The 14,872-nt window shown below is 59.7% G+C and overlaps 1 protein-coding gene across 2 annotated transcripts in view; it reads left to right on the top strand.

Annotated features, from left to right (window-relative positions):
• Window positions 1–1,969: 1,969 nt before the first annotated feature.
• The window catches only part of LHX6 (LIM homeobox 6), a 16,906-nt gene continuing 4,003 nt past the window's right edge, over window positions 1,970–14,872 (top strand). The window contains exons 1-9 of one of the 2 annotated variants that reach the window (XM_066563109.1): window positions 1,970–2,044; window positions 2,645–2,710; window positions 3,008–3,190; window positions 3,267–3,388; window positions 8,827–9,047; window positions 11,339–11,439; window positions 11,533–11,628; window positions 12,799–12,973; window positions 13,531–13,634. In XM_066563109.1, coding sequence (XP_066419206.1) covers window positions 1,970–2,044; window positions 2,645–2,710; window positions 3,008–3,190; window positions 3,267–3,388; window positions 8,827–9,047; window positions 11,339–11,439; window positions 11,533–11,628; window positions 12,799–12,973; window positions 13,531–13,634 — 1,143 coding nt within the window. Of the gene's footprint in view, window positions 2,090–2,569; window positions 2,711–3,007; window positions 3,191–3,266; window positions 3,389–8,826; window positions 9,048–11,338; window positions 11,440–11,532; window positions 11,629–12,798; window positions 12,974–13,530; window positions 13,635–14,872 lie in introns of both variants that reach the window. The other variant, XM_066563110.1, reaches the window with a different exon arrangement.

Raw genomic sequence — 14,872 nt, 5'->3', positions numbered from 1 at the left:
GCATCAGTCTTTTTTTTTTTAATTATTTCTGTGCCCTGCCGTGGTCGCTAACAGAAGTGCCTTGTCTGTCTGGCCAGGCTCAGACCTGGGGGAGCTTTATTGCAGGTCGGTGCTTGTGCTGGTCACTGCTGCTGCCGCCGGCCTGGCAGGCGCTGCTGCTGCTGCCTGCGCTCCCCGGGGCCCAGAGTTCCTCACCCTGGAGCTGGGAGGAGGGAAATGCTCAGGAATGGGGTTTTTTTCAGGAGCATCAACCCTGGGACTTTGCATAAGACCGTCATGAAAGAGATTTGAAGAGCGCCGGGGAGCGCGGCATCGCTGGAGCCGTGAGTGGGGAGGGTGGCAGCTGGTGGTGGGAAGGAGAGCCGGGCTTGGTGCCTGGCTCCTGTGCAGGGGAATTGGGCTGCTTCTCACCTCCAGCCTGCCCTCCTGTCCTCTGAGAGGGTTCCTTGCTTCCCCTTTATTTCCAGCAAGCCCATGGGAGCAAGGTGAGTTACTGAGGGTGATGTTTACCAAGGGCACAGTCTGGGTTTTTCCTTGGTGTTTGAACCATTCTGCCTGTGGTGACAGTGCCTCACTTGGGACAGGCGCAGAATCTTCACTCTGGGAGCACAGAACATTCCCGACCCCAAATTCTGGGATTTTGGCCGAGCTGCTGCTTGACACGCTGCCACCTTGTTGCTGCCTTGTACAAACTCCAGGGCTGGAGGAGGGAGCACAGGGGGGTAAGGACAGGGATGGACTCGGGGCTGGTACCTGTTAGCTGCAGTGCTTTGCATTCCCCAGCCACTGCCCAGGCCCTGTTCCTGGTGCCAGATGCACGTGTGAGATCTGTCTGCTCTCAGCAGGCAGTGAGAGCAGGACACCCACCCTGCAGAGCCAAGACTTACTCCCAGGGCTGGAGAAGGGCAGAAGCTGGGCTGGAGTCACCCCATTCTTGAGCCTGCTCTGGCTTTGCAGGGTCTGGGGAGCTGGGTCTGTAATCATGAGAGCAGTGCAAGCATCTGCTTGGCTGCGTGGTGCTGGCCCGTGGTGCTGAGCCATGGCTGCCAAGCCCAGCATCGCTCTGGGGATGCAAACAAACCCCACATGGCCCTGCCTCGGCCGCTGCTGCGTGGGGGGACAGGCAGCTTTCGTGGCTGTGTCCATGAAAACTCCTACGTGTTTCTCCTGGAGCAGCCAGAGCTAATTCAGACCCCACCAGTGAGAACGAAGGGTTTAAATTGTCCTTTCTCAGCATCTCGCCTCTGCACTTGTCTGTGTCCCCCCGCACTCGGCCTCTGTGGAGCCAGGGACAGGGGAGGACAAGCTGGCAGGCCTTGGGTTCCGTTTCCTGGGGTTTTCTCAGGCTTTCCTGCAACCTCGATGTTTAAACTTAATGCCTTGTATTTATTCTAAAATGGCTTTCATCTGATTTCCCTCTCGGTTAACAATTTAGCTGTCACAATCAATAACGGCGAGGATCCATCCCCGGCCGCCATCAGCTCACGTTACCGTCCTGCAATTACCCGGCGGTGGCACCGCTGCCGGGTCTTTGCTGGGGAATTATCAGGTTACTAATGAAGCCCGGGCAGCGGCGGGCGGCCAGACGCCGCGGCGGTGGGCGCGATCCCCGCTGCCGCGATCCGCGGGGGGCTGCGGGGCCGGCCCGGACCGTGCGCCCCGTCGGGGCGGGCAGCGGCGGGGGAGGACCGGGACGAGCGGGACCGGGCCGCCCCCTCCCCGCCGCGCCCGCGGGCGGTGCCGCCGCCGGTGCCGCCGCCGCAGGTAGCGGGGCCCGGCGGGGCGGGCGGCCCCCGGGGCGCGGCGGGGGGGCGCCGTTTCCTGCCCGGCCCGCGGCCGCCCCCGGCGGGGGAGCGGGGCCGGCGCGGTTCCCCGCCCGGCTCCCCGCCCTTCCTGCCGCGGCCGCGGGACGCGCCGCCCGCGGGCACGGAGCGCGGCGGCGGCGGGCGGAGCGGGGCGCGCCCGCCCCATGCACCGGAGCCATGGGGGCGGGCAGCCCCGGGGCCCTGGCCGCCGCGCCCCGGCCGGCGCCCAGGCGGGCAAGGTGAGCGCTGCCGCCGCCGCCGCTGCCGTCGGGGCCGGGAGCGGGGCCGGAGCGGGGCCGGGCTCCCCGCGGCGGCCGGTACCGGGGCTGGGGCCGGGCCGGGGCCGGGGCCGCTCGCTGCCTCCCGCGCCAGAGGGGTGGATTTTTCCATCCCGGCGTTTTCTGGGGCGTTTTGTGCTCGGCGGAGGGAGAGGGGGAAGAATTTCGATTTTTAATTACTACCATTAAAAAAATCAAATTTGCAATTCTTTGGGTGGCCTGATGGATTCCCTGATTGACAGCCGGAATTGACACTCTGGTACCTCTTATCTCGGGCATTTACGGCAATTTCTAATTGCAGGTAGTTTGGGGGGTTTTTCAGCGCCTTGGCTCGCATGGGAACCGAGCGATTACTTCAAGAGGCCCGGGTTAAGTGCAGGCAGGGGGAGAATTCAATCCACATTCAAATTGCTTCATTAAAGAGACGCAGCTTTTGTTGCAAAGGATTTAAATGGCCACTAGAAAGTTCTTATTTATTGTTTTGAGGCGGTTTATATAGGGTGCCCCGCGCTCGCCCGGCGCATGGAGCCGCAGCCTCCCTCTCCCGCTCTCTCCATCAAGGTGATGCCGCCGGAGCCGCTGCCCAAGGGGAGCGCCCGCTGTCTGGACCCGCACTCCCGAGCCATGGTAAGCGGGGCCGGGGGTTGCGGGTTCCGGCCGGGACTCGCCGGGCCGGGAATGCGGGACCGCACTGGGCCGGGGGTGCCGGGGGCTGCGGGGACCCGCCGGGATCCACTGGGCCGGGGGCTGTGGGGACGCGCGGGACCGGGGATTTCGGGGTCCCGCCGAGGATGTCGGGGGTTTGTGCGAACCCGCCGGGCCGGGGATGCCGAGGAGTGCGGGGAGCCGGCGGGGCGCTGCGCTTCGGTGCCGCGGGGAGCGGCGGGGCCCCGGCTGACGGCCCCGCGGCGGCTCTGCCCGCAGTCGCAGCCCGACGGGGAGCCTCTGCCTGGAGCCCTGGAGAAGGAGGACGCCCGCTCAGCGCCCAGCACCCCTTCCACGCCGTCCGTCTGCTCCCCGCCATCCTCCTCCTCCTCCACGCCGTCGGCCGGCAAAAACGTCTGCTCCAGCTGCGGGCTGGAGATCCTCGACCGGTACCTGCTGAAGGTGAGCGGGGCGGAGGGCGGCGGGGGCGGCGGGGGGCGGCGGGTGGCCCCGGGTCTCAGCCCCTTCTCTGCCGCAGGTGAACAACCTCATCTGGCACGTCCGGTGCCTGGAGTGCTCCGTGTGCCGTACCTCGCTGCGCCAGCAACACAGCTGCTACATCAAGAACAAGGAGATATTCTGCAAGATGGACTACTTCAGGTAGGGATCGGGCCGGGGCCGCTCCGGTGGGCTCAGCCCTCGCCGGCTGCCGCGGGGTCGGGACCGCTCGGGCGCTGCCGTGGAAAGGTTTGGAAAACCCGCCGGGCTCTCTGGAGCAGCCGGGTGGGAGATGAGCCTCGGGAAACGGGGAGAAAAGAAGGAAGGGAGTTTGGGGTGCAACTGCACAACCGCCCGGAGGGATTCCTGCCCTCTGGCCGGGCTGTGCGGGCCGCCCCGGGCCCCTGCTCCTCCCGGCTCGGCGGCCACAGCGCCCGGCTCCCCGCGGCGGGGAAAAGGGGCTCGAACGGCCTCGTCCCGGCTCCTGCCGGAGGGGAAATAGGTGCTGCCAGCCTGCGGTGCCCAGCTTTCGGGGAGCCCCTGTCAGCGCTGTGGGCCCGCAATGGCCGGAGCGCCCGCGGCGGGAGCGCGTTACGGAACGGAAACGAACGGCGGGCGGCAGCGGCGGCCGGCGGGGCTCGGTCCGGACCCGCACGCCCGGGACAGCCTGTCCCGCAGGGAGGATGTTCTGGCTTCGAGAGGCTTTCTGTTCTAAACCTTAAACCACTAATTTCCCCCCAGTTTGACTCGCACGAGGGGACTGAATATTTTGAGCTCCTCGCCGGGGTTTAACTAAACATTGGAACCCCCGCTCTGATTTTCCCCATCCTACCAGGATGAGGGAATGGTGTTTGACCCGGGAGGAAGAGGAATGGCGGGCAGGAAATGGGAATGACCCCGGCGGGGCGCGGGGGGCTCGGAGCATCCTCCGGCCACGGCAGAGCTCGGGGCTGCCCCGACGACAGCGGGCAGGGGAGCTCGGGGGGCACCTCAGAGATTCCCCCGGTGTTTTTTGTTGAAGGGTCTGCGATTGCCCGATTTTTTCCGCAGCTCAGCCCCTGCCTCCGCCGGGCTCGGTGCGGTGCCGCCGGGAGTGCGGGGCTCGGAGAACCGGGTCGGTCCCGAGGTTGCGGTGCTCTGCGTCTTGCCCTGTGATGGGTTTTGTTGTTGTTATTACTATTATTATTGTTATTATTGTTATTATTTTCAAACCGCAATTTTCGGTGATTTCAGCGAAATTTCCCCCACTCAGCACAGAAAGGCACAAGGGGATCCCGGGGCCGCGGTTTTGGAGCAGTTTGAGCGTTTTCATTCATTTATCGCCGTTCTGGTGCCGTTCATGTTTGGTTTCTTTTTCGTTTGTTTTTGAGAGCGTACCTTTCCAAAGGCGGTTTTAAAGCAGCGCCGGAATCTCGAAATGACCTTTGAGCAAATATGGCAAATAATAATGTTAAAATAAATCTGTTTTGCGATTTTCCCCGTCCGAGAAGCTCCGAGCCCCTTCCCCGCTGGGAGCAGCCAAGCTCTGCCCGCCGGTACCGGCGGGGCCAAGGGAAATAAAACGAAAATCGCGGAAGCCGCCGCACGACGCTCCCGGTTCCTGCGGCACCCGTTCGGGGGGCGCGGGGGCTCCCAGCCCGCGCCCCGAACCTTCCTTTTCCATTGAAAGGTGGGGGTTTGGAGAGATTTTTAAATTTTATTTTGGTGAATCTCTGAGCGGCGGCGGCGGCGCTCGGAGCCCGGCGGGTGCGGAGCTGCCTCGCTGCCCCCGAGCCCGCGGGGATCAATGCAGCCCCCGCCGAACCCCGGGCCGGCCCCGCTGCGGTGCTCGGGGTGCTGGGCGGGGGTCGCTCCCGCGGCAGAACCCGCCGGGCTCAGCCACCGCCGTCGGTGCCGGTGTGCGGCCGGGAGCCGCTCGGCAGGGCTGGGATCCCTCCCGCTACCCCGGCAAACTCGCCCCGCTGTCCATTCTCTCGGTGACCTCCTGCAGCCACCCAGCCCTGGGAGCATCCTGGCTGGCATCTTGCTGACTCCAGCCAGTGGAACCCGGTGCGTGGCACGGGCTAAACCTGATCCTCGGGATGGATTTTGAAAATTTTATTTATTATTTGAGGCAAATTAAATGTGTGGGTTTTTTTTTTTTTTTTAAGCAAAGCAGAAGCCCCATCCTAAGGCATGAGATCCCTGGAGCCAAGGCAGAGGGAAGGGACAGTGAAGGGACAGTGAAATGCTCTGCACGGGTCACACGGATGCTCTGCATTCCTCCGACACCGGGGCTGCTGGGGGACGATGAGGATGAAGGCTGTCAGGCACGGGGCTGTCATGTCACAGCCCCACTGCCCATGGGGAGCGTGGTTAGGGCCGCTCTGTGCAAGTGTCCCTTCCCTATCCTCGTGAGGGGCTGTGTAGGTGCTGGCTCTGCCGTGACTCCGTTGCCTCATGTACATTTTTAAGCAAATGCTGCTGTTTCCTGTGTCTTGTCAAATAATTACATTTGGCATCTAAGGCTCCAGCGCTCCAAGGAGAACCAAATTAGAATTGGAGCTCATTGAGCAGAACACTGTGTTCCCAGCCATGCAAGGACTGCTCACAGCCAAGCTCCCAGGGCTCCAGTTGTCCAGAGGCCCGGTGTGATCCTGGTGTGATTCCTGCTGTGCCCTTGGTGGGCAGGCTGCAGGCAGGTGACCCTGGGGTCCCTGGCCTGGCCGTGGCTCAGGTGGCCTTCATCCCAGAGGTTGTGTCCCTCCAGGATGATGCTCCAGCTCAGGCATTGCAGTGGCACAGCGTGAAGGTCCTCGCTGAGGCACCGCTGCTGCTCTGCTGAGGGACTGGGCAGATGTGAGCTGCAGCTGGCTCTGAGGGCTGTGCCAGAGGCTTCCGACAGGAGGGGACAGGACCCAGGAGGGGACAGGGATGTTTGAGCTGTGCGTGGCCCTGGGGCCGGGTGCCCCTTGCCCTGTCCCCACAGGCAGGGATGGACAGGAGGGCTGAGGGAGCTGTGGCACCTGGGGACAAGCGGCGTGGGAGGGACAGGATGCACCAGGGGCATCCTCCCGCCTCTGCTCTTCCTGCGCCCCAGATGATGCGGCTGCCCTGGGGGAGGTGGGATGAGTCTTCCTGGGATGAGTCTTCCTGGGATGAGTCTCCCTGGGATGAGTCTCTCTGGATGAGTCTTCTCTGGTAACGTTGCTGTCAGTTTCTGCCTCCCAGAGTTAATCTTTGGGGAGAGCATCTGCTCACCTGACCACAAACCATGCACGCAGGGCATGAGCCCATGGCTCTGCTAGCGTTTGGTGATGCTCCAGTTTGTGCCACCATTCTGGGCTTGGACAAATCCTCTGGCTCTGTGTCTCTTGCTACAGTGTGGCCCTGTTCCCATGCCCATCCCTGTCCCTGCTAGGCAGGTGGCAGGAGTCCTGTGGAGCCCCTTTCCTAGGGCTCTTAGGGCCCTCACCGCCCTGCGAGCTCAGTGAGCTAAATCCTGTGTTGTGTTTGAGCTGTTATTTGCACTGCTGATGGTCGGGGCAGATTTCTTGCCGGCATTTCTCTCCCCGTTGCTGCGTCCCTGGCAGTGGTGGTCCCTCAGTGTCAGCTCTGTGGGGTGGCAGTGGGTGCTGGTGCTGGCCCCAGCCCTGTCTGTGCTGGCTGCAGCAGTGCCGCAGACGGGAGTTGGCCGAGAGCCGCAGGCACAGCGGCAGTGCTGCTGCTGCTGCTGCTGCTGCTGCTGCTGCTGCTGCTGCTGCTGCAGGCTGTGCAGCCCCATGCCCGGCTGTGCTGAGCCTCAGCCTCTCTGCAGGTTCTGCTCATGGCATGGCCCTGCAGGGACAGGGACAGGGACAGGGGCATCAGCCTCTGCCTGTGCTGCTGCCACGGCCACGAGCCCCCGCGCCTTTCAGCAAACCCTGTCCGGCTCCCTGGGCACTGCTGCCAGCCTGGGGGTCCTGCCCGCTCCTCAGGAGATGCCTGGGTGTCTCCCCAGAGCCCAGCTGATGTGTGACGGGGATGTGTGACCTTTTCTGGGTGGTGCCTCAGTTTCCCCTGGCCATGCTGTGCTCCCCTGGCTGGGGTTGGAGCGGGGAGCGGCGATCACCACGTGCCATTAGCTCCGTGTGCCTGCCCCTCGCCTGATACTGCTCAGCAAGTACCACTGTTTACATAGCACATTGTTCAAAGTAATTCAATTTACAGGAATGATCTTTATTTCTAAATAAAAAATTAATACAGTTCTTTTGTTTGTGCGTTTATATAAACGAGCTGGCACAAAGTCAGTTTACAATGTTCCCATCTGAAGTAAATTAGTGAAGTCTCTTAGCTAAGTCTCTGTATAATTTCAGCACAGAAATGTCCTCTTTTTTTTTCTTCTTTTTGGTCAGCTATGGTCAGGCTGAAAAATTTAGACCCTTCTTTTCCTCCCAAATAGTTTTGCTATTAGTAATCCCAGCACAGGACAGTATTTCCACATCTTGCTGGGCCCACGGTGGGCAGCAGTTCCTCGGTGTGGGGTCGGGCAGGGGCAGCACACTGGCCCTGGTGGCCTGGGCTCTGTCTCTGCCTGTGTGCAGAGCTTGGGGCTGCTCTGGCCACTGAACTGAAGGGTTTGTGCTCTGAGGTCTCTCCTGTCGCTTGCTGTGGTCGTTCCTTGTCAGTGTTTTGTGCCTGCACTGAGAGATGCTGGAGCTGCCCGGGCAGGGCTGCCTGTGGCTCTGCTTCCCGCTGTGGTGAGGGGCTGGCAGGAGCCCTCGGGAGCCTGAGGTGACAGTGGCAGTGCTGGAGCTGCGTGCGGAAGTGCATCGACTGTGTTGGAGCCAGTGCCACTTTGGGGTGGCCGAGGAGATTCTCCCTTCTCTCCTGATGCTCCTGCTGCTGTTCATTGCATTTATTATTTTAAGCAGCAGTAGAACTGAAAATGCAGATATCGAACCTGGCTGGCACCTCATGTCAGACACTGTCTTGGGGATTCAGGGCCATGGGGGCCACATCTGCTGCTCCCTGTGAATCACCTGCCCTCCTGTCAGCATCCTGACAGGAATGGGGGTTTTCACACAATCACCTGGTGAGAGGATCCTGGCTGTCTTGTTGCCTCTTGACTGTGCTGAGCTACCTTCCAGCATAGCTCACTCCAGCACAGTCATCATCCTCTCACAGTGAGGAGACCTCCTCCACGGGGGAAAAAGCAGATGTGTGCGCCTGTACGTGTGAGGAGAACACACATGGTTTGATTTATGGCAGCGGGAGAGAACCAGCTCTGACACAGTTTCCATCCCAGTGTCACACTGGCTGTTATCAAAATAAAAAAACCCACGGGCTGGGAAGCTGATTCACAGGGCTGCAGTGAGTTACACCCACTGCTGCCCACACTGCTGCCACTGCCAGGGCACGGGCACTGCTGGGGCGGCCCCACTGCATCTCTGCATGCACGGGTGCTGTGGGACTTGGGGTGTCGGGGTGAGCAATGGGGTCGGCAGCAGCACCTGCACCCTGGCCTGATGCTGCTGCCCTCACCTGCCTGCCCTCCCTTGCCTGCCTTCCCCTGCTTGTCCTCCCCTTCCTGCCCTCCCTGCCTTTCCTCCCCTGCCCTCACCCATCTCTTCTCCCCGCAGCCGGTTCGGTACCAAGTGTGCCCGCTGTGGCCGGCAGATCTACGCCAGCGACTGGGTGCGGCGGGCGCGGGGCAATGCCTACCACCTGGCCTGCTTCGCCTGCTTCTCCTGCAAGAGGCAGCTCTCCACGGGCGAGGAGTTCGGCCTGGTGGAGGAGAAGGTGCTGTGCCGGATCCACTACGACACCATGATCGAGAACCTGAAGCGCGCGGCGGAGAACGGTATGGAGCCTCGCCCGGGGAGCGCCACGGTGTCGCCGTGCCCCAGGCTCACCCTCAGCACAGGGGGTTGGGGAGGGTTCTAGCGTTCCAAAAAGGGTGATGGGTGGTCCTGGGGGGCTTGAGCACAAGGCCCTGTGCTGGCAGGGGGCTCGTGGGGTGGCCAATGTGCTGGCAGCACCTGCGGCTTGTGGCAGACCTGTGTGCCCTGGGCAATGCCAGGGACCAGTGCCTGGTCCTGCACAGCCTGGAGTGCAGAGTGTAAGGAACCCACTGGGATTTGAGGCTGTGAGTCATTAATGGAGAAGGTGGGATTGGTGGTTGGACAAAACCTTCCCATCATTTTCCACCCGCCCTGCCCATGTGGGGTTGTGCCACTCCCCTCTGGACAGCGCTGTGCCACAGCCAGCTGAGCTGGGGACACTGGGTCACAGCACTGCAGCTCCTGTCCCTTCCCCAGCCTCCTGCATGGCAGTGCCCAGAGAGATGCTCAGAGGAACGGATTTGTGGGCTTAGTCCAGAGAGGTGCTCACGGAGGCCGGGCAGTGCCAGGGCCTGTGCTGTGGTGGGAAGTGCTTCAGCACATGGTGGGCACAGGGAGTGACACACCATGTCCCAGCCCATGCAGCATGTGGAAACCATTAACAACCTGACAGGAAAATAATATGGTTCAGTTTACTGTGTTTGAGAAAGAGAAAGAGGATGGAAACAGAGTGCCCAGTTGGGCTGGGAGGGTCCTGGCTCAGGATGTGGCTTGTGACGTGTTGGTCCATCTGGTCAGCTGCTGCGGGGCGTGAGGGAGGTGATGGGGAGCAAGGATGGAGGGGGAGAAGCCACGTGTCCTGGGGGAGCAGAATGCTGCGAGGACAGCAGGGCCTGGCACTGGGGAGTCCTGCAGAGCTGCTGCCCTGGCTGAGGGCTGGGATGGTGGGTTTGCTGCTGCTGCTCAGAACAACCTGCTGGTGTGGGCTGAGCACCAGTGTTGGGAAGTGCTGGGGCACCTGGTGAGTGTCAGGTGTCACTACCTGTGTCCAAGGGGTCTTGAGAAGGGGGTGGGATCACTTTGGAGAGCTGTAGTTGCTGTGGAGTTGCAGGGCCACACTCCCCCCTCCAGTAATTACCCAGCAATTTCTTCTGCACATGAGGTTTTACATACAAGAAAAATAAACAGATGTTGCTGAAGTCAGAGTCCCATTCATCATCCGAAAAGAACAAGTCAAACTATATGAGAAAGTCCTTCAACTCAAGCCAAGACAATCACAGCCTGGTCCAGCTCGTGCAGGCGCATCCTGGGAGTGGGGTGAGCCCAGCCCTGCTCGCTGCCCTCCCTCAGAGGGGCTTCACCCACCCTGCCCGAGCAGCCAGGCTGGCACGGGATGCAGCAGGGCCCCGGCAGGAGCCAGGCTCTGGGCTCCTCTCTGAGGCTACACAGCAGCAAGAGCACGGCTGGGCTCACCCCAACACGGGGCTGGGCAAGGGGGAGGTCAGTGTCCCCTGGAGGGTCCCCTGGAGTGTCCCCCTTAGTGTGGCTGCTGCTCATGCATGGCCACCACAAGGCCCTGGGGATGGTGCTGCTCCTGCTGCTGCTCTGGGACCCAGGAGGAAGAGGAAGGCGAGGGTGCTGGGACAGTTTGGGGCTGGGGAAAGGAGCAAAGAGCCCGTTGAAACGCTCTGAGCAAATGAAAGGACTGATGGAGGCAGCGCCCACGAGGGAAAACGGCGTCACAGGGGGCAGCAAGGGGCAGCAGTGATGGATGTGGGTGAGCCTGGCAGAGACAGGGTCCCTTCCCAGCCACTCCCTGGAGAATGTGGCCAAGTGGTGACCAGGAGTCAGGGCCAGAGGGACATCAGTGCTTCCCTCACACACCACCTTGACCTCTTCCTGCTGCTGTCTCCCCTTATTCCCTGTGGCTTCCAGCACTTGCTGCATTTTTCTTAATTCCACAGTAAACTCTTGGGGAATGGTTGTTTCTCCTTCCCTGTGTGTGGAGGGGCTCAGCAGCCCAGGGCAGCTCCTGGGTGGCCGTGCTGGCTCCACTCCTTCAGCTCCCACTGCAGCAGGAGGTGCTTTGGTTGTGCCAGGCTGTGATGCCAGGGCTGTTGTCCCCCTGTTGAGGGGATGCTCTGGGTGTCCCACGCTGTGGTGCCAGGGCTGTTGTCCCCCTGTTGAGGGGATGCTCTGGGTGTCCCACGCTGTGGTGCCACCAGGTGTGGAGTCCCCCAGAGCAGCAGCTGCTGCACGTGGTGGGGCAGGCAGGCTTCTGCCCTGTGCCTCAGAGGGTTCTCTCCTGCAGGCAATGGGATCACGCTGGAGGGGGCTGTGCCCTCGGAGCAGGACAGCCAGCCCAAGCCAGCCAAGAGAGCCCGCACCTCCTTCACGGCCGAGCAGCTGCAGGTAGGGCGGGAGGGCCAGGGGGCTGCGGGGGCCGGGGCTCCCCAGCCTCACCCGAGCCCCTCTCTGCTCTGCTCTCCTCTCCTCTCCCCACAGGTGATGCAGGCACAGTTTGCTCAGGACAACAACCCCGACGCACAAACGCTGCAGAAGCTGGCGGACATGACGGGGCTGAGCCGCAGAGTCATTCAGGTGAGGCAGGGACGGGCAGGGGTGGCCACCATGGGCTGAGCAGGGCAGGCAGGGGCACCTGGAGGCTGGCACCAGCCAGGGCTCACACTCACAGCCCGAGGCTCCTCAGCATCCATCCAGCAGCTCCGAGCTGCCTCCCTGGTGCCGGCTCCTCTGCCCCCGCAGCGAGGCCAGCGCCGGTTCCTTCTCTGTCTCGCTCGTGGGGTTTCTATTTGTTTTCCCCTCTTATGATGCAATGAATCAAAACCCCAAGAGCCCCAGCCATCCACAGTAAATCACTGGGTGGGAAAGCTGCTGTTAGCAGCAGGTCCTGGAGCTGTGCTCTGTCCCAGCCGCTGCCGGAGTGTGGGAGCTCCCCCTGCCACAGAGGCAGAGTCAGGAGACATTGGCATGGAGAAGTTTAAAGAAAAAGGGGTTTTGCAGCTCCAGGGGACACTGAGGCAGGGAAATCCCCACCCCTGGTGTGGGAGGGGAGTGCGGGTGGTGCCTGGGGACTGAGAAGTGTCCCCTCTGCAGCTCCCAGCTCCCACACAGCCCAGCTCTGCCTCTTGGTGACGTTGTACTCATCACTGTACCGTTCTGCTCACATACATTCTGCATACAATAAAAACACGAGTGGTTAAAATAAATTTGGAGCTTTCATCCAAGATTGTTTTGCCAATGACACTTTTAAATTTTGTATGTGAAAATCTGGCTTGAGCCTCTGTTATTGAGATTTTTCATTCAGCTAAAGATCAAGCAGGCTGCATACCGGGTGATTTTTTATGTGGATGTTTTTTAAAGGCACTTTGAACAGGAAACAATTTGTCAAATGCTTAGACTGTTTCCTTCTCTATGGTCCAGTGTGCTCTGCCTTGGAGACCTGATCTTCACTGAGTCTTGGAGAAGGTTTTTACTCACAGCTATCTTTAAGAAATTAAAGCATAAGAAACAGATCACCTCTTTAGCACAAAAAATCCCTTTCTATACATGTTTTAACTCTAGGATGGAATTCCTAAACTACTCCTTTAATTAGAAGCAGTGAGATATGATCAGAGATCTCATACCTGCTGCTTTTCATTCCTTTGGTAAAAACTTGGAGGAAACACCCATCCAAGGACCCTGGTGAAGGGACCACATTTTAACCCAATTGTCTCTCAGCTGTTACAGCGCTCGCTGCTTTCTTTTCAGGTTTGGTTTCAAAACTGCAGAGCTCGCCATAAAAAACACACCCCGCAGCACACGGTGCCGCCCTCGGGAGCGCCCCCGTCCCGCATCCCCTCCTCGCTGTCCGATGACATCCACTACTCGCCCTTCAGCAGCCCTGAGCGGGCCCGGATGGTGACGCTGCACGGATACATCGAAAGTAAGAGATGGCAGGGCTGGGGCAGGGCTGGGGCAGGGCTGGGACAGGGCTGGGGCAGGGCTGGGACAGGGCTGGGGCAGGGGCAAAACCCTCCCGGTGCTGCGGGTGCGGGGATGGTGCCCCTGCTGCTGCTGCTCCTCCTCCTCGTGTCTGATCAGCTTTGCCCTTGGGATTAACTCGTCCCCAGCAAAGTCAGTGCCTGGGTTTCACTGCCTGCTCCTCGGCCCTCCTGTGCTCTGTGTCATGGAGAAGAGCTGTGAGTGTGCCCCATGGGGCTCGGTGGTCAGTGGTCTCTTTCCTGCTCAGAGTTGCTTTCTCTGTTCCCAGTGAATGATTTGTGAGTGATGGGCAGCTTTGGTCATGCCTGGACAGAGGTTTTGGCTCTGTGGCTCTTGAGAGGTTTCTCCCCCCGAGGTCAGGGCTGTGCCCCAGCCCTGCCTGCTCCCTGCTGGTCCTGCAGGAGGGCTGTGGTGCTGTGGTGCTGTGGGCTGTGGGCTGTGGTGCTGTGGGCTGTGTTGTTTGCAGTAACAGAGGCTGAAGCCCCTTCTCATCCACAGGTCAGGTACAGTGTGGACAAGTGCACTGTAGACTTCCCTACACTGCTCCACCAGTGCACCTCAAAGCAGACATGGAAGGACCACTGTCTAATAGGGGTGAGAAGGTAAATGTAGTCCCTGCTTCAGGCTCTGGGGCCAACCCTCACTGTAGCAAAGATTTGTGTGTAACATCATTGCTACCTCCTGTCAGCGTCACTGCTTCTCCATGACCTCCACAGCTGCCACCCACCCATGTGTCTTCCCTTAGTTTTGGGGGCCCTAAGGTTGATGTACCCACTGTTGGTCAAAATGGCATCACTGTGTTTTCCCTCACTGTTGTGACCTGCTGGGACTCTGTGCCTGCATCCACTGAGGGCTCTCACATCCTCCTGCCTGGATCCTTCCTGGTTTCCCCTGCTCTGTCTGTTCCATTCCTCAGGCACCTGCACATGTGGTCAGTGTGAGCAGCACCTGGCTGTGAACAACAGAGCAGGGAGGACCTCTGGCATGTGCTAACTTCCCAGTTTTCCACGAGTTAACAAAAAAGATTCATTTCTTGTGGGTTGCAGTATTGCTTAAAAATAATAACAACTGGCTGTTACAATATCTGAAGTAGGAATGTTATTTCACAATGTCTGGCCAGGAGACAATATTGCTTGTTGATATTTTTCTGTTCAGCTCTTACAGTATCTGTTCTAACACACAGCTTATTGGGGCAAGACTTCTCAGACATGCTTAGGTTTGGAAGATTTTATTTAGGACCCCAGTTTCAGTGAGTTCCTTCTGAGGGAACACTGAGCCTTTGGCAACTCAGAGTGGTTTTAGCTTTTGTCTTTACTGTTAGAAGTTCTCAGCACCTCTCTTTTCAGATCTCTCTCTTCTCAGTGCAGCAGCTTATTGAGCTCTGTTTCTGTGGGCAGAAGCAGGGACATAGCAAAGATACCTTTTCAGTCTAAATTCTACCATTTTGTCATATGTGCCCAGCAAGCTGCAGAGTTTTCAGACAATATTATACAGTCCTGGTGCTGTTGTTAGGGAGGCTTCACTGCAGCAAGCAGCTCCTGATTTAAATGCAATTACTGGCTCACAGCTGTTGCAGAACAGGGTTCTCAGGACACGGAGCTGCCCCCCAACCAGCTCCTTTTCTAAACAATCTCTTGCATGTTGAATTCCTGAAAACTGAAGTAGCTTTTTTTTTTTTTTTTTCCCACATCCAAAAATTTTTAAAAGCAGAGATAGCTGAGATCCTGGGAAAACACATTTCAATGCTGAGTGTGTGTTTCCCTCTGCTTGTGGGGCAGCCCCCCCCTCCTCTGGGGGTGCCCAGAGCAGTGGCTGGTGAGAGGTGAGAGGTGAGCAGCCC

The sequence above is a fragment of the Molothrus aeneus genome, chromosome 19 (assembly GCF_037042795.1).
Source record: "Molothrus aeneus isolate 106 chromosome 19, BPBGC_Maene_1.0, whole genome shotgun sequence".
Classification (NCBI taxonomy): Eukaryota; Metazoa; Chordata; class Aves; order Passeriformes; family Icteridae; genus Molothrus; species Molothrus aeneus.
This window is presented reverse-complemented; position numbering and strand designations above follow the sequence as displayed.